General features: G+C 37.7%; 3 protein-coding genes across 5 annotated transcripts; 1 reads left to right on the top strand and 2 right to left on the bottom strand.

Moving 5' to 3' along the window:
- Window positions 1-437: 437 nt before the first annotated feature.
- On the bottom strand, window positions 438-4,528 carry LOC125186111. The gene is made up of 5 exons (XM_048082429.1): window positions 4,147-4,528; window positions 2,278-2,328; window positions 1,901-1,963; window positions 1,727-1,795; window positions 438-1,218 (listed from the first exon to the last, which is right to left on the bottom strand). The coding sequence occupies exons 1-5, from the start codon at window positions 4,453-4,455 to the stop codon at window positions 967-969; spliced, it is 744 nt and encodes a 247-aa protein (XP_047938386.1). The 5' UTR covers window positions 4,456-4,528; the 3' UTR covers window positions 438-966.
- A 6,942-nt stretch (window positions 4,529-11,470) lies between these two features.
- On the top strand, window positions 11,471-14,865 carry LOC125187368 (30S ribosomal protein S15-like). Of its 2 annotated transcripts, XM_048083950.1 has the most exons (5): window positions 11,471-12,101; window positions 13,019-13,109; window positions 13,941-14,052; window positions 14,311-14,363; window positions 14,490-14,865. In XM_048083950.1, the coding sequence occupies exons 3-5, from the start codon at window positions 13,959-13,961 to the stop codon at window positions 14,631-14,633; spliced, it is 291 nt and encodes a 96-aa protein (XP_047939907.1). In that variant the 5' UTR covers window positions 11,471-12,101; window positions 13,019-13,109; window positions 13,941-13,958; the 3' UTR covers window positions 14,634-14,865. The 2 variants fall into 2 exon arrangements, with proteins under 2 accessions (XP_047939907.1, XP_047939906.1); XM_048083949.1 differs by lacking the exon at window positions 13,019-13,109.
- Window positions 14,866-15,818: 953 nt separating this feature from the next.
- LOC125188883 (plasma membrane ATPase 4-like) lies at window positions 15,819-20,509 on the bottom strand. 2 transcript variants are annotated; one of them, XM_048085957.1, is made up of 13 exons: window positions 20,323-20,509; window positions 19,617-19,835; window positions 19,392-19,529; window positions 18,983-19,297; window positions 18,583-18,909; window positions 18,263-18,505; window positions 18,071-18,175; window positions 17,677-17,986; window positions 17,067-17,581; window positions 16,823-16,996; window positions 16,551-16,733; window positions 16,291-16,475; window positions 15,819-16,164 (listed from the first exon to the last, which is right to left on the bottom strand). In XM_048085957.1, exons 1-13 carry the CDS (start codon window positions 20,368-20,370, stop codon window positions 16,068-16,070), a joined length of 2,859 nt encoding a protein of 952 aa, XP_047941914.1. In that variant the 5' UTR covers window positions 20,371-20,509; the 3' UTR covers window positions 15,819-16,067. The 2 variants fall into 2 exon arrangements, with proteins under 2 accessions (XP_047941914.1, XP_047941915.1); XM_048085958.1 differs by having other exon boundaries at window positions 16,072-16,190.
- Between the last annotated feature and the right edge of the window lie 857 nt (window positions 20,510-21,366).

The following is a 21,366-nucleotide window of genomic DNA, read 5'->3' as shown; positions in this document are numbered from 1 at the left end:
GGGAGGAATTAATCGGAGTTTCCATTGGGCAATACACTCATTTCAGGATTATCTTGGATTTTCATGATCTGTTTAAATTTTGGTTGAATTGAAGTAGTATAAATTGAACTAGAATACATTGTTTATTGTATACCCACAACATGGTCTCATACAAGTTTAAAGTTGATAAAGAAAAATATGGATTTCATCAAATTAACATATTGAGCAAAGTCAGACCATATGTATACTTGTTTAATCCATCCACAAAACCAAGATTTTAGCAAGTCCTCATTTTTCATTTTGTAGTTTTATTAGGTCTAAATTGTGAACACAAATGATTTGTTGAGTCAACTATATATCTCAGTATCTTGGCACTGACAAACAAAATCTAGATAGAGAATATCAGATAGCAACTGAGAAGGATAGATACTTTTCCTACATATTTGTGAACCATTGGATATAAAAAGTTGAGTAATAAAAGAGTTGCACTGAAAATATTCATGTGCCCAATATCTCTCTCTTGGATCTAAAATATGCTTCAAGAGGGCTACAATCTCATAAGTAAAGACAACTCCAAAGTCTTCCCTAGAAAAGACAGCCTATGTACATCTAACTATTACATGAGATGTTTACATCTCATCTCCAAACGTCCCTGAACACGCGACGGGAGCTGAAACAGGGGAACAGGGGACGGGTATGCTCTACGCAGCAGATAAGGAAATTACAGAACCAAAAAAATGGCTCCATAACAAGAGTTGTGATTTAAACTTAACCTCAGACCTTCACTTCATACATAAGTAAACAAAAAAAAGAATAGATCCTAACTACAACAAGACACTTTGGTCAAACATGTATTGGTTGTTTGGCACTATCATACAGTTACACTACACTTTGTCCTAAAGCAAGGTTAGCCCTTATTCAGTATAGGTGTCACTTGTTATGTTTTTTTGTCTGGCTTAGTAGGGGAGTATAATCTAACCGTCCGGTTTAGCTGACACTGCAGACTATATCAGGGCAGGCATCCTCGAAGGGCATGTTTAGATCGGGAAGCATAAAAGCATGACTAGTTGTGGCATCTTTAATAGGTGATGTCGGGCAGTCATTTGAGTGTAGTGCCGCTGCTTTGTCTGAGATTAGTGGTGGCGTAATGGCGGGACCGGCTGGATGCAGCTGGTTGTCTGAAACTGGTTCCTTGGTTGAAGATGCCGTTTCTCTATCAAGCAGGGGTTGCAACTCTATCTGCATAGCCAAAGGGACGTTAGTTTTTTTGAAATAAGAAAACAGTTAATGCCGTTGTCTGAGACAAATACAAGATTCAAGAAATGAGTTTCATTTTTTTATAAATGGAACTTGTAAGATGCAAAAACTATGCAATTTTGAAACCTACATATGTTAGTATTTACGTTGGAGTGGTTTTTGAGCTCTCAAGATGTTGAATAAAAACATTAGGAGAGAAGGGGAGGGGTGTTAGAGCTTTTTCTCAAAAAGAAACAGAAAGGGATATGGGATTAAATTGAACTTCAACAGTTGGAGTCACCAACATGACATCTAAAATTCTGTCTCATAACGACGAGAAACTTTTAAAAAGTTATACACGAATGGTCTGTTTGGTTGCACAAGGGCATAGATTGATAGGTTCATCTCAAGTTTAAGAAGCAGAAATCACCAGAGACACAATGAACCAACATAATAACAGGTTAACAGCAGACAGAGACAAGGATTGAATAGGTGAAGAATGTAGATGCACCTTTATTCTCTTCAAGTTCTCATTTTTAGCTATTTGTTTCTCCAAATTAACGCGTAATGCAGCAATATCCTGAGAAGCGAAAATGGGGGAAGAGATGTCAGCATTGAGCAATGAACATCAACAAAAATTTTCAATCACAATCATGGGGAATAAGTTGGGTACTTAGGTACTTACTCTCTTCAAGCTTCTTCTCTCCTTTAGCAATGAGTTCTCTTCATCTTTTAGTTCCGTTAAGTTCTGTGAACAACAGGGGAAGAAGTAAATTGGTTAGAGCCATAGAGAAAGGCCGACACGTCCACAAGTAATACAATATGCACGTACTAGTAAATAGAACATGTATGTGATGAAGGAAATTTCTCTACTTCGTCTCATAATAATAGATGGCACAATCGTATAAAAAATTGAAGACTTGCATAAACCACTGCTGTTTCTTGCCATGGAGTATTAACATTTATAGTGGCTCGTGTTCTGCAGGCAAATTATTTGACAGGAAGATGCAGGTTTAGTCACTGCATTCCCTTTTACAGCTTAATGAAACCCAATATGTTTACCTTCTTCTTTCTTGACCTCTTTGAGATGGCTTTGCCACTATCGCCATTAAGCTGCAAAAGATACAACACAAAACAATCAGTTCAAAATTAAAGTCTGCTGATGACTGGATACAGATATTCAGCACATATGATGAACAAGAATCGAAGGTCAGGTAAAGATGGAAATATCCTAAACAAACAAGGAAATAACCTTTACTTGTTGGTAAAACGTAATGGAATAACAGTACAAGTCAATGACCTCCGAGCTAGTTCACAGAAGGGGGAAACATAGATCATATTGTTTGACAAACCTAATGCGTCAACTTTGCCGAGATGGCTAGGTTTTTTATAGCTCAATGCTCAACTCAGCACGACAGCCGTCAAACTACCAAACACAATCGACAGCCAAGAAAAATAGGAGGAAGAAATATGATGTACTACAGTATATAATACTAGAAAAATAAAAGCAAAGTTGAATGTGTGAGTGAAGTTGAAGAGAAACCAGTACCCAACAAGTCTAGTTCAATACTTTGATTTTTTATTCCAGTATAAGCTAGCAGAATCTGAAACTGGTGAACTAACTACTTATCTAAGCACACACAAACCCCCAACCACAAACCTAAACCCATCCATATCATCCAATTTTTCTACACCAATTCATACTTTTCACACATAGTATTTTCCAGACAACATAAAGATTCAAATTAGATTCAATGTGGAGCCATGATTTCCACGAGAAATAACTATAGTATAGTAGGTAGTTTAGTTTGTTTTCAAGAAAATATTTATTGTAGAAAAAATATTTAAAATTTGAGGCGGCAAATAAAAGAGACATGACACAAAGTACAGTTGTGTGGTGGTGCCTCGGGAAGTTCGCTTTCCTGCTGTACAATTGGCACAAAATGATTGGATGCTAAAGACAAGAAGGTCTGAAATGGACACAATGCTCCCGCCGCACCAAATTGCAACCCCCTTTTCCCTAATTTTACTTATAAAAAAAAGGGCTTTTTTACATAAAGTGCCCAACCACTAACAACGCTCTCACCAAACTTCAAACGCAGACCTATTTGCCACGAAAACACGCCACCGCTTAACAAGGGGCCCCGAATTGACCGATATGCCCCTCATCCGTAACATTGCTAACAGAAGAAGCCTAATTCATCATTTGACCAGAGAAAATTGCTGACTCTAAATAGTAAACACAGACACCCTCCAATCAAATGGAGTAACATAACAACAAAGTCTAGTATTCCAAATCGTAATCGATCGATCCGCACAAAACCTTAAAATAGACAGTAAAAAGGTACGAAATTGACGGAACTGCCCCTTAAGGTAGAGGGTCATTTTAGTAAACTCAGGGACATGATCAAGGTGTGCCGACGACAAGAAGCATAATAATGAGGCGTGGTGAAAAATTGGAGGAGAGTTCAATCTTGCGTTAAAATTGGAAATTCAAGTTTAACAACGATGCCTATTTTTATCATTTTCTGAAAAATCCAAAAAGGAGAAAGATGAAATGGGGAAGAGTCCAAAAGATGGGATCCTGAGCGGTGAAAGAACGGGCGCCGGGAGGAGGAATGAAATGACAAAAGTAGCCCCGATGTCAGTTTCCGAAACCGAAAAAACGGTGACAGGTGAAGTGGGGAAGAAGCGAATCAAAGTCGTTCTGACTTATTCCAGAAGCGTGGCAGTAAATAACCGTATTCCACAGGGGTAGCGCGGTCAATTGACTAAACCCACCCAATGGCAACTGCCACCACGACGCACTAATAAATACCGAAACCGCAGCCAATCGCCGCCGGCTGCCGGAAAACTGGACATACAGTATTAGAAATTCAAACGATTTAGCAATGCGCGGACGGCGATGCATCATCGGCATCGTATACAAACCTTAGATCTCGCGTCGGTGGAGAGTTTCTGGCTGCGTGGCCGGCTGGACTCCTCGGAGCCGCCGGCTCCGCCAGATCCGCCGCTGAGGGATGTGGCGGCGCCGGTCCACCAGAGCGGCGTGCTAGGGCTAGCTCGCTGGCTGTGAGCTGGCTTCCTGGCGGCGGCGGGCCTTGACCGGCGCTGGCGGACGGTCCACTCCAAGGCGGGCGGAGGCGACGGCGCGGAGGCGTGGAGGCGCACCAGGAGCTCCACCACCATGGTGTCGTCGGTCATGGCGGCTTTGACCCACTCCTCGTCGGCGCCACCCATGCTGCTTTAGTTTAGAGAGAGAGAGAGATGGAAATTGGAAAATATGGAATTGTGGTGACAAAGAAAATCCGAGGGCGAGGGATATATTTATATATAAAGAATTAATTAATGGTATATATATCTAAATAGATGAGGAGCAGAGATATGACATGAGTTTGTGTGTGTGTGAGCGTTGAAATTGAAAGCGCCCGGTGTGTGACTGTGTGTATGGATTAGAGTGATGATTTTTCTTATTTTGTTCTTTTTTTATTTTATTTCCTTTCTTTTCCTATTATTGCTTCAGGATTATTTTAGTAATGAGCGGGGACTGGCCCCACGTCTCTAAATTGTGAATTTGTGGGATGCTTTTATGTGACTTTGTAGATGCTCATGCTTTAATGGGTACTTGCTTTTGCTATGCTAAATGGGAGTATGGTGCTCCAAAGCATACATGGATCTTGGGGTCGGGAAGGGTTGACCGACTCTATCGCCAATCTATGGGACTGCCGGAAAACTCCGACATGTCCATATTCGATCTAACTAGAGTGCAGATTTGGTGTTATAGATTTGCATTGTGTTTTGTTTTTAAAGAGGTAACAAAAGTGACGATGGATATAAAGAGGATTTGATTTTACTTTTTGGGTCTTAAAATTAGATTGGTAAAATTTGGTTCTAATCTATAGGCTTTGAATAACATCGTTTATTTTTCATTTACAACGTCAATTTCTCTCATTTGTATTAAAATGAGAGATCAATGACCGTTGAATTATCATTTTATACACAAATAGTTGTCTCAGGCTAATCATCTCAAGATGTCAATTCACGGTGTGTGCTTGAATGCACATAGGTTGTCAATGGTAGAGTAAATCCTATTAACTATTCTTGGATTATTTTACTGTAAATGATGATGCTAAGGAAGACTAGTGTAAACTTTTTATATGAAAATAAGATCTTTAGTATGGGATCAAAATTTGCTCTCAAATATACAAGTCAAAACTATGAAATCTTGGCAGCATTCAGTAAGAGATGAAGATATTCTCTTCCATTACTAGTAATATTAAGTCGTTCAAGACGTGGATGAAAAAACTCATAAAAAATCGGCTATCATGCACAAAACAAGATAAGTGTACTTACATTATAATGTATCAATTAAAAAAATTTATTCAACTATTATATTTATAGTCAATTCTACATTGTTTCCGAGTCTACCAATTTTATTTCCCGAATCTATCAATGCATTGAAGCTAATTATGGTTTTCTATTTAAGGTTATTTTTTTGAATTTCAAGAGGCATAAATAGATCGAGGCCCAGGTCAAGTATTTGGTTATTTGAAAAAAAAAGGGCCTTTAATGTACTGCATTCGTTTGCTACACCAAAATGAATGGGGGAAGTTTAATTTTGATATTATCTGTCTTTGCAATTACCAGTGTAATAATATAATTTGATGTTCATTTATAAATGCATCCATTTTTTTATAAGGTGTTGGTCTTATAAATACGTATGAACGTATCTATCAGAATTTAAGTATGAAATTAGAAACGGGCCTCTGGATATTTAAATATCTACCAAAAAAATCAGTGATGCATTTAGTGACAAACTTGTAGTTATGCCTTTAGTTTTACAAATTGTACTCAATTAAATGGATTTGCCAATTTACATTTTGGACTGGTTTGCCATTCAATGTATTTGCCACTTGCCAAATGGATGCAATTCCTTCTTTATTTGTCAATTTTGATAATTTGCTTCATGCATGCAACTTTGAGCGTGTTTTAATAAATGGCAAATACTAGGAGTATCATTTATCACCTCTACCTTCACAGTTTTTTACTTTTGTCTTGACATAAGTTTATTAACAAGTCAATTTTCTATTTTTTTAAAGTAGTCAATTACACACATTAAATTTATTTTTCTATTATTTTTTTCATTTTTTTTTCTTTACTTGACCAACAAAACATATTTTGTTTCTATTTGGATATTGTAGTGCCGATAGCTCTGCATCTTCATTGTCAGTATAATCAACTCCATTTAAAGAGCAAAAAAAGACCACAAGTAAAGTGTGTAATTATAGCATGCAGAAGCAATCAATAGTGTCCGCGCCCGAGACATCGTCCGCGGACGATGCGCGGAGGATACCCATTGTCCTTCGCATCGTCCGCCACTGTGGACAACGCGGACGATAGGAACGCGTTTCGATTTTTTTTTTAATTTTTTCAAAAAAAATTTCTTATTTAAACACTACTATTCACTACCATTTCACACACTCCAATTTCACATCTCTTCAATTTCTCTTCAATTTCTCTTCAATTATTCTCTCTCATCGTCTCAAAAATGAATCCCGATGACTACGATTTGAGTACATCGGATGGCTGCAGACGGGCCTTGACTCGAGCCTTGTTCGATGCCGTTAATGAAGCCAAGGCGGAATGCTTAGCACAAATGCAGCAGGAGGAGGCGGCGGTGGAGGAGGAGGCGGCGGAGGCACGGGTCCCTCGCCCGATACGACGTCGGACATTGTGTCCCCCGCGAGCACGACGTAGCGCACGAACGTCTGTTCGCAGATTATTTTGCCGAGAATCCAAGGTGGGGCCCGAATGTTTTTCACCGACGTTTTAGAATAAGCCGAGATCTTTTTCTCCGCATCGTGCACACGTTGGAGGGACGTGATGAGTACTTCCAGTATCGGGAAGACGGGATCGGCAGACCCGGACTTACGCCGTTGCAGAAGTGCACGGTTGCGATCCACCAGTTGGCCTACGGCACAACAACGGATATGTTCGACGAGTACCTCCACGTCGGGGAGACAACTGGCCGCGAATGTCTCAAGACTTTTTGTAAGTTAGTTGTGGAGGATTTTGACGACACATATTTGCGACGCCCGACTGCTGATAATTGTCAGAGCCTGATGCAGATGCACGAGACGGTGCACTACTTCCCTGGGATACTAGGGAGCATCGACTGTATGCACTGGCAGTGGAAGAACTGCCCGACGGCCTGGAGAGGCCAATTTACTAGCGGCTACAAGGGCAGCCACCCGACGATGATCCTAGAAGCCGACGCTGACCACCACCTCTGGATCTGGCATGCCTACTTTGGTGTAGCCGGGTCGAACAACGACATCAACGTCCTCAACTCGTCCACCCTATTCGCCGATCAGTGCAGGGGTCGCGGTCCGGCTTGCCAATGGCCGCTCATATCATATGGAGTACTACTTGGCCGATGGCATACACCCAAGGTGGCCTGTTTTTTTTAAGACGATCAGCTGCCCAATTGGTGAAAGGAGAGTCTTGTTTGCGGCAAAGCAGGAGTCCGCACGGAAGGATGTAGAGTGAGCTTTTGGGGTGCTCCAATCGCGGTGGGAAATCGTGAAAGGTCCGGCGCGTTTCTGGTACAAGGAAGTCATCGCCGACGTCATGTATGCTTGCATCATCATGCATAACATGATAGTCGAACAAGAACGTGGACATGTCACCGATTGGGTGGATGATGAAGCCGGATCTAGCTCCAGCACGGCGACCTCGCCTGTCACTCGAGGATTACCGACTGGGCTTCGGTGCGGTTCTACAGCGACATGCCTCAATGCGCAACCAACAAGACCATACTCAGCTCATGACCGACATGATTGAAGAAGTTTGGAACCGCAACCGCCGCCGTTGAGAAATTGTAGTTTTTTTATTTCGTATTGTAATGTTTGAATTTTAATGAAATGAAGTTATTTTTCCAAATTTTGAAGTATTTAAATATTCAAATAATAGATAAAATGCTTAGGGCGTCGCTTAAGGCGGGCTATATTCCGCCCCACTGCAGGTGGAATAGGAGGATAAAATGCTGACGTGGCGGTGCATAGGGCGTCGCTTAGGGCGTCCCATTGTGGATGCCCTTAACCCACTATAGTGTTAACCCACGTGCGATGTACGACAGAATATTTTTTTGTCATACAATTTTAAATTGTTAATTAATTAATTAAAATAAGAAACAATATAATTATATAAGATTTAAAATAGAAATATATACTACTATAGAATAAAAATTCAATAAATATATACTCCTCAATTCATTTTACACCTAAAGACATTAAATTAAACCTATTTAAACTAGAATTAAGACAAACACAATTATTTGGACAATGCTAAAGAGACTATATTAAGTGTTGACATTTTTGAAAAATATGTTTAAAACAGTCTTTTATATTTCTCTACTAAAAATAATAAATTGTGTAAAGATGAAGATAAATACTATGTATGTTTGAGTTAAGGATGTGTCAATTCTTCCCTCTCTAAGAACTGTAAGAAATATTGGGATAAAATTCTGGAACCATATACATGCGATACTCTAACTATTGTAATCAAAGAAAAAACAACAACAATAAATGAAATGGAAATTACAATGAAAATTAGTCAAGAAAAATCATCTTTCCGCAAGACAAATTACATCACGGTTAGTGCTCTCAATTTGACGTATTTTCCCCAAAGATGAAACGACTTCCTCCTAATGTATATAACATCTCAAACCTACTAGACACCTATAAATTATGGGGCTCCAAAATCGAGCAAAACACTGTTCCTAAAATGTGCAATAAAATATTGAGAGCTTGAGAGAGAATGTAGAATGTTTTGTTAGTGTGTATTTCATCCACAACCCTATGCCTTTTATAGGTACAAAATTAGTACATGAGAGATCATGGAATTAAAACATCATAAATTATAAAATCAAGACAATATAGGTTACAAAATTTGTTAAATGCTCATTATTCTATTTAAATATTTGTAACCACCAATGAGTCATTGTAGTGCTTTAAGAATTAGTCTAAGGCTCATTAAAATATCTAAATAAATATTCATGAGAGTTACTTAAAATATTCAAATTGGTCTATAACTTATAAATATTTTAAAATAAGGACAAAACATATAAATATTTCAAAAAAGGCCAAAACTCACCTTTTATATATGTACTGACTAGTGTTAACCCACGTGCGATGCACGCCGAAATATTTTTTTGTCATACAGTTTTAAATTGTTAATTGGTTAATTAAAATAAGAAATAATATAACTATATAATATTTAAAAATAGAAAAATATACTATATAATAATAATTCAATAAATATATGATACTCAATTCATTTTACAGCTAAAGACATAAAATTAAACATATTTGAAATGGAATCAAGACAAACACAATTATTTGGACAACGATAAAGACACTATATCAAGTGTTGACACTTTTGAGAAATATGTTTAAAACAATCCTTCATATTTCTCTACTAAAAATAATGTAAACTCACACTTTTAATAAAATAATAAATCGATAACTCATAATATTCAAAATATCAAAATTATGACCATAAAAAAATTCAAATGATAGACTACACAAAAAAACATGACATTAATTGGTTGAACTAACACTATTATATTCATGAATAATGATAGCCATTTTGAACATTGGAACGTTTATATATAATTTTATTGCACTTTTAAACGTGACTTGTTGAAACATGAGACATCTATGTTATTTTTTATGCTACTTTATAATTCTTAATACTGCAAATTTTCTTTTTGTAAAAATATATTTAATATAATATATATTCATTATGATCATCTATAGATAAGATAATTAGATTCTCTATATAAAGTCAGTTGCATCCCTGAACAATTAAGTGCTAAATCCTAATTTCAACAATAGTATTATTAGTAAACCAAAATTTGGTAGCAGACTATTTTATTTTGTTAGAACAACTAATTGTTTGATCAACTCGATTTTGATAGGTTTAATTATCGCAATGCAAATATACATATTATGCACCACTTATTAATTCATCATAAATGATAAAATATTATTTTTTGTGTGACACCACTTAATATAATTATAGTGCCAGTGACAATATAAATATACAAAAATAATAAAGTGTGAAAAGATGAAGATAAATATTATGCATATTTCAACTTAAGGATGTTACAATTATTCCATCTCTAAGAATTGTAAAAAATATTAGGATAAAATTCTAGAACCATATACACACGGTACTCTAACTATTGTAATCAAATAAAAAAAACAAAATATGAAATGGAAATTATAATCAAAATTATATAATAAACCGAACTATAAATCTAATCGAGAAAAATCCTCTTTCCGCAAGACAAATTACATCACGGTTAGTGCTCTCGAATTGAAGCATTATCTCGAAAGATGAAATGACTTCCTCCTAACGTATATAACATCTCAAACCCGCTAGGCACCGATGAACTGGATGGAGCTCCAAAATAATTATTCAATAAAATGTTGAGGGCTTGAGAGAGAATGAAGAATGCTTTGTATTATTCATCCACAACTCTATGCCTTTTATAGGCACAAAATTAGAATATGAGAGATCATGGAATTAAAACATCTTAAATTATAAAATTAAGAGAATAGAGGTTACAAATTTTGTTAAATGCTCATTATCCTATTTAAAGATTCGTAACCATTTACTCACTGTAGTGCTCTAAAAGTCAAAGAAATTAATTTAATAGTTTTTATCTATTGCATTTACATTCCTTGCACAAAATAATTATTCAAATTCTCCCGAAACTCGCATTTTATATATGTATAGATAGATTAAGATAATCATTGATCAATTAGTTTAAATTTACCATCAAAAGTATCCAAAATGTGGATTACACTATAGTCAACAGTTAACTATCTTACCAAAAACACATGTCAATTTTATTTTTGTTTTTATAATAATTATTTTTAATTTTAGTTATTAGTAACTTCAAACTAGAAACATTTTATTAAAAAAAAAACATCTCAATGAGATTTATTTTAACAAATAAACAGTTGAGATGACAAAATACTTTCCCTATTCCATCTTCTGCTTCACCCCTCGTAAACATAAGTGAAGGACTCCCTATTATATTTTATACTTATTTTATTATTTATGAGGGGTGTAGTAAGGGATTGGAATATGGAAAGTATTAGGTGATCCACCTGGACAAATAAGTACTATTAACATTTCAATTACTCTTTATTTCTCTCATTTATTTTTATGCATTAAAATTCAGTCAGTTTCATAACAACTCGAATACTGTAGAAATGGAGGTTGATTGAAAATTGAAATCGCGAATGGTTTGATTAATCGGCGTCGCATCCGAATTCCGAGCTAGATCCCTAAACCCCTCTTTCCTCACTAACCGCCATGGCGGCGATAGCCAAACGCCTCCTCAATCTCCACTCCAATGCTCGCCCGCCAATTCTCATCCTCCTCCGATCAATCACAATCGCCTCCTTCAGTCTCATTTCCCTGTGGTGGTCCCACGGACGAGATGCGTCAGCGCCTCTCGGAGTTCCGCTCCCGCACCGCGCCGCCGCCGAGTTCCGTCGATAAATACGTTTCGCTGCACGAGCTCTACGAGAAGAACATCAAATTCAAGGGCGAAAACTCCGGCGACCGGTCTAGTATCGGTGCTGGCGACGGTAATCACTCACTCGAATCCATTTGGAAGGAAGCCCTTTGATTCGTCGGCGATTTCGATTTTTACCAAGGGTTTGAGGATGAAAGCTGCCGTGCCCTGGATGGGAGAGGAAAAAGTGAGGAGATGGGGAATAGGGCAGGACTCCCGCATGTAGTTGCAGATGGTCTTTTCAAAATACACAAGGACAGTCTCCAAAAGGAAAAACACAAAGGGCCGCTTGGTTAGCAGTTTCTGTTCTTTTTCTTTTGGTTTTGCTTAGTGTTCGTGATGCTGATTGATTTTATTGCTTTTATTTTTTTAGTGACAGTATCGCAGTTGATATTGTTCGGGTTTAGTTTCATAATTATACTGAAAAAGACCATCTTTGTTCTTAATGGAATTTGCTGGTTTTATGATGTAGTGAATTCCTATGTAGCATGTTTGTATGCTGCTGTTGCATGAATGCGTTTGATGTTGCTGTTTATTGGTATTGCAAAATAATTATGCCAGCAGCCTACATCTACACATGCAAAGAATCAAGTGTTTTTCTTGGGATGAAAGGGTCTTGGTTTTCATAGAGCGAATGAGCATGGAAGTTGGGAAATAAGTCAATTGAGCAAGCATTTGGGGTGGCTTTGGGATATTTTGAAAAGATATAACTGAGTGCATTCAGCATTGGAAATCAGGATGAGTTGGGGAACTGCATTTGATTCTGGAGTTTCATTTTCGTGTTGTGAGAATAATTTGTGAAAGAGAAGTTTTGACTGAACCATAGTGGACATGCCCTCAGACCTCAGTGTCTGATTTAATAACCTGCTGAAATAGAAACTGCTGTCAACAGTTATACAGTAAATATGATACATGTCAAGATAACTCACAAATACACTTGTAAGTGAACCTAGACTGTGACAAAATCAATATCTTTTATAGTGTCGGAATGGAAATGGAATACATCTCTTCATCTTATTTGTTTTGGGACTATCCGGGCTCAAGAGTTTTTCTTTTACTGGTCATGGAAGAAGACTTCAAATTTTCTCAAATAAACTTGTAAAATGTACCTGCAATTCCTTATATACACATTAGAGATGATGGCTGGTACTTGATTAACAGTTAACAAATCTGCTGTCTGACATCTTGTTAACGGTTAAATTATTGCAGTGAGTATTAATATTTTGGGTTCCATGGGTGCGGCCCTAGATGAGAAGATAGCAGGACCCCCATTCCCCCAAAAGATCATTTAATTGAGAGTGTAAGTTTTGTATGACCTGATCTTGTTGCCATATTTGTAGCTCTTTTTGCCTGTCAAACCTTTTAGGGTGAATATTTCATGTGAAGTGCTTAGTCAAGTTTAAGTAAATACTAGACGGAAATTCTTATAAAAGCTGTAGCTGTCCAAGATCTGTCCAATGGGTTTCTAAGAAGCCTTAATCTGTTTTTCATTCCATAATCTTTGTTAAGTTCATATCTTTGTGTTTTCTGCATGTCATTGTTGACCACAGTTTATTCACAAGTCACAACACATTTTCCAAATTAACTGAGAATATTTTCTGAAAAGCTGGAAAACTAGAATTATTGTTTTTTGTCTGCTTGTTGTCATTACTTATATATTTTAGTGTCTGGCATTTTATTCAGTTACACAACTGCTTGTATTTCACCAAGAAGTTATTGTAGTGAAAATGACAATGCATCCACTATCGCATAGTAGTTTGTCACTTCTGAATTATGTAATGAAATTTAAACATGTGTTTTTCATAAATGCCAAGCATCATGGGCTGCAATAGAAGACCCTCTGTGATGGGATCCTATTGTACTCTCATGTACAATTAGAATGCCTTTATGAAAAGTAGATTTTTATTAAGCATTTGATTAATGATCAATTTTCTTATATAATGTTTTACGTTGTTACAACTATATGCTTTATTCCTATATGCTTTCTTTTTCCTTAACTTATAGTCTTCTTAAAGAAAGATATGCTCACACTCGCATGTTACTGTTTATATCACTCTTCCAGTTTGCCCGTAAGTTTTGCACTGCCTCATCTAAGCCGTCTGATACTAATACTTTTTCATGGGATGCACAGTATTTTCGTTCTGACAACATGTCATCTGCTGAGAAACTGAAGTTGGAGATTGAAAAACTAAGAGATGAATTTAAAATGTCGGAGTCAGATTGTGGTTCCGCTTGTGCTCAAGGTAAATCTGTTTGAACTCTTATTCACATGGAATATGCTTCATATTTCATGTAACACTCTCAATAAAAAAATTCCATTTCACGAAATGATTAAAAGTTACTTTTCCTGGTTATAAGGCTCTAAGGTGGAGGCGTGACGAACTGCTCAATTCCTTATTCTTGTAACATTAACTGCTAATGGGGTTCACTATCATGTTCAAACTCATTTTTATCGAAAGAATTCTATTCCTAAAACTAAAACGACCCTCGTTTATTTTCAGTGGCTCAATTGACAACAAAGATTAAACATCTGTCAACTGTTTTACATAAAAAGGTTAGTATCTCTACCTACGAGGACACCACAGTTGTGGAATTAAAATGTGCTCAAGTTCTAGTATGGTGATCTGATGTTTCCTGGAATACGAACTCATGATCACGTGCTACTGTGTGATTGTTCTAGGATAAGCATTCTACAGGGGGCCTTCTAGCAATTATTCAAAGGAGGAAGAAGCTGTTGAAATATCTCAGACGGACTGACTGGGACTCGTACTGCCTTGTTCTCTCGAAGCTTGGTCTCCGTGATAACCCTGATGTTAAAGCCTAGGCAACTGCTGATGGAAAGTGAGTTTTCAGGTTAGAAATTTCTGTAGTAGATTCAGCAGCGATTGCCTTGGTTTTATTTTTTGGCAACACTTTGTTGGAACGATAGAAATAATTTTGTTTTCTTTCTGGAAACCTGAGATTTAATCAACATGCTATGGGGGTTAATTTTAGCCCCTCAAATCTGGAAATTCTTGGTCATCCAATAATATGTAAATTTTGATTTTGTTATAGTTTCACACTTTGAAATTGATTCTATCTACAGTTTCCTTATTTATGTAGTGACCCAATATATGTAGACTTGGTTTTAATAGTAGTACAAATATAACAAGAATGTCAGTCTTAGATTCTTGGTTTAATATAATCCTCTTTAAAATGTTGCATCATTGTAGAGTATTTATTTGTACCAAATTAAATAAAGGAGATTATTATCATACGCTTATAGGTGTCATGGCCTCAAGATTTATGTTTAATTAGATTAGATGCACTGAGAAAACATGATTTTTCATGATTAATTTTTAGATATATAAGTGTAAGATTTGAATGATTGATAGTGAATCATGTGATCGAATTATTACTTTTAAAAGGGCGTTTCTGTTTGTACATAACTTAATAAAGTAAACTTAATGTTATGTAACTTCTTAGGTACAGAGAATAAATTTTAAACAAAAATATAGTGCAAAACTTCCTCAGGTAATTAAGGACTTGATATGATAACAATAAATATTTTAAGTTTGTTCCTATTTTAGGCATACACCACAATGATTATAATCGGGATATCCAAATTTCCTAAGTCCCATAATTTGTGAGACAATCACTATTTAACACTAGAAAGAAGCTGCAAGTGTTGCACAAGTTAAAACAAATCTACCAAAAACAGAAAAATGCCAACCAATTCACATCAATAATATTAAACCTTATATAATCAAACAAATAATAGAATCGATCAAAACTTAGGCAAACATGCATGAGCTCCATTTCGAGGTGGCTGTGCTGTGCAATAACAACACAGTAAAAACATGATCGTGAAGATCGTGCATCCCAAATGCTGCGTTGCCCATCTCACCGTCACGTCGTTTCTATCTCATGGCTTTGCCGAGAAGAAGAAGAAGGTGGTAAAGTCGATTGAGTCAGTTTATGTTTGAAACATTGTTTATCAATATGAATGGAAATAAAAGAGCAGAAACCATTACAAAAATACTAATTTCTCATTAGCAGCACAATGAAGATACTTCTTCTTGAAGAAGAAAATATGGTCTGGCTGGCCCAAAACGCTCAGCCCTACACAATTATTCGACTTTGCAAACCAAAACTACGTTAACTGCAAAACAGAATTGCAATGCGGTAATTAAGCTCGCACCAAAACTATGAATCAACTCTACCTCTCTATTCCCTTTTATTCCACCATATCAACTCTACTCTCTCTCGGACTTGCTGTCTAAACTGTGTAGTTCTGTTGTATCGTATCGATGTCTAGGCCTTTGAGCTTCACCACGGACTCAACGTGCCCCTTCAGGGTGTGTAGCTCCCTGAGTCTGATATTCAGTCCAAGGAAATTTATCTTGTCAAAGTTGAGCTTGATAAGTATATGTCAAGACCAGCTCTCCGATTATTTAATAAGAAAAATGAGTTATTCATTCGTGGTGTAAAAGCTAGCCTACCTTGCAACTTCAGCACGTTTCTTGGCCTGCTCAGCTATCTCGGAGAGTTCTCTATAGTTGTTGCTGTTATCTTTGTAGACGTCGGAGCTCTCAGGAGCTTGGAGGCCGTGGAGTGTGCGTTGAGCCATTGCCCACTGTGCTTCCCTTTCACCCTTGCCGTAGTCCTTCTTTGACGTGAAGGCCGTCTGCACACCAATTCAAGTTAGTTTATGTGTGTGTTTGGTTTTGAAGAAAGTGAGAGGAAATAAGTATAAAAATACCCTATTATCAATCATGTTCTTCCAAGCCTTGCCGCTAAGAGCATATCTGATGATGAATTTGAATAAATCGAGAGGGATGTAGAAGATGACGCTGTATAACCAGATGACACCCGCCCAACCCCACCCGATGCCCTTGATTCTTGCAAACTCCCAGTTTGCATACACAGCAATCAAAGTTGCGATCTGTGTGATCATAACACAAAAAACAAGCAGTGTTTATGTTTTTGAATGGCAATATAGAGTATGGAGTAACGAGTAAGTAAGTGACTTACCAACTGAGCTACTAGGAAAGCAAACACTAGGAGAAGACCGGGGCGTTCTATGTAGGACCAGCTTCTTGATCGTGTCACAAAGATGAGAGCCTGACTCACAATACTCACTTGAAGGTACACAGCAGAGTTCAGCTCATGGTAGTGGTCCTTGATTGGCCTAACACCAAATTTGTCCTGAAACAAGATTATGATATTGTGAGTTTGCATGATTGTAAGAGAGAATATGATGATAATAGTGCATTACCGTGAAGAATGTAGATTCTTGAACAGCCCAGAAGAAAACAACAGTCATCACTGCAAGGTAAGTGCCAAATACAATTCCAGTGGCGAAAATCTCCCTCAGCTTCCATGAGTCGGGCATGGGGGATGGCTTTACCTTGTCCTTGGAAATGGTCATGATAGTTCCGTCATTGAGGATTGCAATGACTAGAACCATGAAGGGTGAGAAATCAAATTTCCAGATGAGTGCAAGAAGCATGAAACCAAGCACGACACGGATGGTAATGGAAACTGCATAGATTGTGTAGTTCTTCATCCTCTGGAAGATGGCTCTGCTTGTCAGTACAGCACTCACAATGACACTCAATCCCGGCTCAGTCAAGACTATGTCTGATGCACCTCTGGCAGCATCAGTGGCATCAGCCACTGCAATGCCGATGTCTGCCTTCTTTAGAGCTGGGGCATCATTGACTCCATCTCCTGTCATTCCACAAATATGCTTCCTCTCTTGTAACTTCTTCACAATCTCGTATTTATGCTCTGTGCCATAATTGAATTAAAGAGTTAGTACATGATAGCTTGCTTAGAGAGTGAGCACACGTAAAAAAATTCAACAAATTATATATGAGGCAAACCAGGAAAGACTCCTGCAAAGCCATCAGCCTTCTCAATCAACTCTTCAACAGAATAGCTGGCAATTGCTTCATCCTTGTGCTGCCCGAGAAGTGAGGACGAAGGATACATGTTTGTTCCCATTCCAAGCCTTCGGCCAGTCTCTTTTGCAATAGCTAGCTGATCTCCAGTAATCATCTTAACATTGACACCAAGATGAAGAGCACGCTTGATTGTCTCACCACTGTCATGCCTCGGAGGATCAAAGAGTGGCAAGAGACCTGTAAACACCCATGGGGTGCCAGCACCCTCCTTTGTCTTCTCTGGTATGGTCTGACAAATTAATCATCTTCAGATCCTTCTAAGATTTTAAACTTCATATCAACTATAGATCTTCTTTAAACCACAAAGATTTACCTGCTCACAAACAGCCAAAGAACGAAGTCCGCGATCAGCAAACTTGTCGATGATGGACAGAGCTTTCTTCTTTACGTCTTCCCTCAGGTTGCAGATCTCAATGATCTAGGCAAATACATTAGGCAAAAGATTAACCCAATATAAAACCAAAACATTGGTGATGCTTCTCGACCAAATAACAAGATTAATTACCTGCTCAGGAGCTCCTTTGCTCACTCTATGCCAATCTCCACTACTATCAATATAAGTAATAGCGGTACGCTTCTCCACGGGATTAAATGGAAGGAAATGCACTTCAGTGATCCCTGCTCTTGCCTCTTTGGGATCAGCCAACATTCCGACAATGCAAGCATCAATTGCATCCTGATTCTCCACCCTCGATGCTCTAGCTCCCTGGAGGATCACATGATCTTTGTCGGCGTCTTTTGAAAATACCTTCACCAAAGTTGTTGTAGTTAGAGCATTGTATGTCAATCCGAGAGATTCATGAGATTTAATGAATATGAATCAACCTCAATCAGATTTTTGTCAACAGTGAGCTTGTTTAGAGTGAGGGTTCCAGTTTTGTCACTGCAGAGAACATCCATCCCAGCCATTTCTTCAATGGCTGTCATCCTCTTAGTGATAGCACCCTGCTGTGACAATCTGTGGGATCCTATGGCCATGGTTACAGACAACACTGTTGGCATGGCAATCGGAATGCCTCCAATGAGAAGGACCAACAGATTGTCAATTCCACTCCTGTACTTCCTATGTTGAATTGGGTACATGACTACAATCTCAATTATGATTCCAACGGCAATGGAGCAGATACAGAAGTTACCAATGGCAGTAAGCACCTAAGCCGAACACTCAAAAGTTAGATACATCATAGGAAGCCTAGTGCTAATAAGATGGTTAGGAATGCACAACCTTTTGGAAGTGACCGACATTCTGAGTGCTGTCGACAAGATGTGCTGCTTTACCAAAGAAAGTATTGATTCCAGTGGCAATGACAACAGCCTCAATTTCACCTTGTTTGCAGGTGGAACCAGAAAACACTCCACTCCCGGGGTTCTTAGTCACTGGCAGTGATTCACCGGTGAGAGCGGATTGATCAATCTTTAAAGCATCGCCTTCTAGAAGACGTGCATCAGCTGGGACAATGTCTCCCAACTTGATGCTAATTATGTCTCCAGGGACAAGGATGGCGGCTTCTTGCTCACTCCATTTCCCATCTCTCAATACCTTCATTTGAGTATCAAAATAAGGTGTTTTACAATTAAGATGACACATACATCCTTTCAACTAGACCAAAAGAAATCTGAAATATGCAGATTACCTTTGTCTTGGGTGCAAGACCAGCCATGAGAGCTGCCGCAGCATTGCCTGCATTGTTCTCCTCGATGAAACTAATGGTGGAATTGATGATCAACAACGACATAATTCCAACAAAATCTTGCCAGTCTGGTGGTCTTCCCTGAGAACAAAACAAGATCGAGTCAACAAATCACATCAAATCATTCACAATCTAATAGTAGTAGTTTGTAGGGAAGGTATTAATTACATCTCCATTAGCCAAAACAATGGCCATGATAGCAGCAATCTCCATAACCCATGAAAGGGGATTCCACATAAATCCCAAGAATAACAGAAATTTGCTCTCTGTCTTCTCTTCCAGCTTGTTTGGCCCGAACACTTCGAGCCTGCCTTCGGCCTCCTTTGATGTCAATCCATCCCTCGAACTGTGCAGACGACTAAACACTTCCTCCAAAGGCAAGTTTTCCTGAAATCCCCCCAAAAATTGACAGATTTCAACTGGGAAAATAAAAGGAGAGAAAGAAATAACAATGTCTATAGTAGTTTTGAATAGAACAAAAGACTCCCGATTATGATTAGTATTGAACTTGCTTCAAACACACAAACACTCTCATCACATAATTATAAACTCTTATAGCGAGATAATGCAAATAGATTGAGGGAAGTTAACTGAAAAAAGTGACAAATACAACCGATTTTATACATATACATATAAAATCAGATTTTCAACGCAATACAAACTGAAATACAGAGCCTTCAACAAATCTAAATCCAAATCGAAATCCAAATTCAATTCAAAACATGACAAAAGTTTCGGTATCTGGAAATTCAGCGGTGAAGATCCAAAAGCTTTGAGTTGAGAATAACAACAGTATTTTGTACGACGAAATCTGTGACAATCAATGGATTCAAAATGAAAATATGGTGAAATCAAATACTAACATAAACATTACCAGATCAACGTTTTCATTCTTGACGTCCTGCAAATTAACGGCTGCCATATTTTCGATCGATCTAGCAGATCAACGCCGCGCCGCGTGCCTACCTATCTGAATCCCTCTCTCCAGAACTCAAATCAAATTCGTTCATCGAAAAAAGAAAGCAATTATGTACATTGAATTAGAGTTTATTCGATTATTATATCGCGTAGCTGCTTTATTTGAGTGAGTGCGCGCTCTTTTATACTAGCATTCCATAACCAACTCTTATAGTATTTAAAATTTACTATTTCTCGATCTACTATATTTAGGAATTTCAATGCTAACCACAACAACACGCCCTCCTTGTGCTCCACCATGCATTTGCGAAAGAGCTGGAGCCGCAGTCGCTTCCTCTGCATCGTCTTCTTCTCCTTCTCGCACATCATCTCTGAATTGGCGCCAAAATTGAAGATCGGGATAACTCATTAAAGCTCGTCTTATCTCTTCGTATTACCACTCCAAACCAATTTCTGGTGGGAGAATTCAGAGGTGAAGATTGTTGAAATTTTGCTTATATTAAAACAAAAGGAGTTTGTTCTGCATTACTCAGAATTCTTTGATATTGTTTTCTATTGATTAAAAAAAGTGATAATTATAAGTTGTGTGTCTGTGCAAACATCAACAAGTTTAATTTTTTTTATTTTTGTGTATGCCTTCATATTGATCTCTTCGTGGTGTTAATTATCCCATGATTATCAATCTAGGATTAAGTTGTGGGCTTGAATCTCATGAACCAAACACACCACAAATTTAATCTCGGATACAATCTGACACACCGAACACTTCCTACATATATCATAGATTCATAGACTTGATTAATCATCTTCAAACGATTTTGTAATTTCAGCTTGATTCTGGAAATTGTCCCTTAATCTACCTTTGCATTTGTAAGTAACTCGACAGTCTCATACATATTTAGCGACTCTCAAATCGACACGTAGCTTATAATGTAAAAAGAAATTGTTTACGTAATAAAAATAAATCTTTTCTCGAATATGACGAAATATGGGAGAGGTC

The sequence above is a fragment of the Salvia hispanica genome, chromosome 5, assembly GCF_023119035.1.
Source record: "Salvia hispanica cultivar TCC Black 2014 chromosome 5, UniMelb_Shisp_WGS_1.0, whole genome shotgun sequence".
NCBI lineage: Eukaryota > Viridiplantae > Streptophyta > Magnoliopsida > Lamiales > Lamiaceae > Salvia > Salvia hispanica.
The sequence above is the reverse complement of the archived record's forward strand: the minus strand, read 5'-3'. Positions and strand labels throughout refer to the sequence as shown.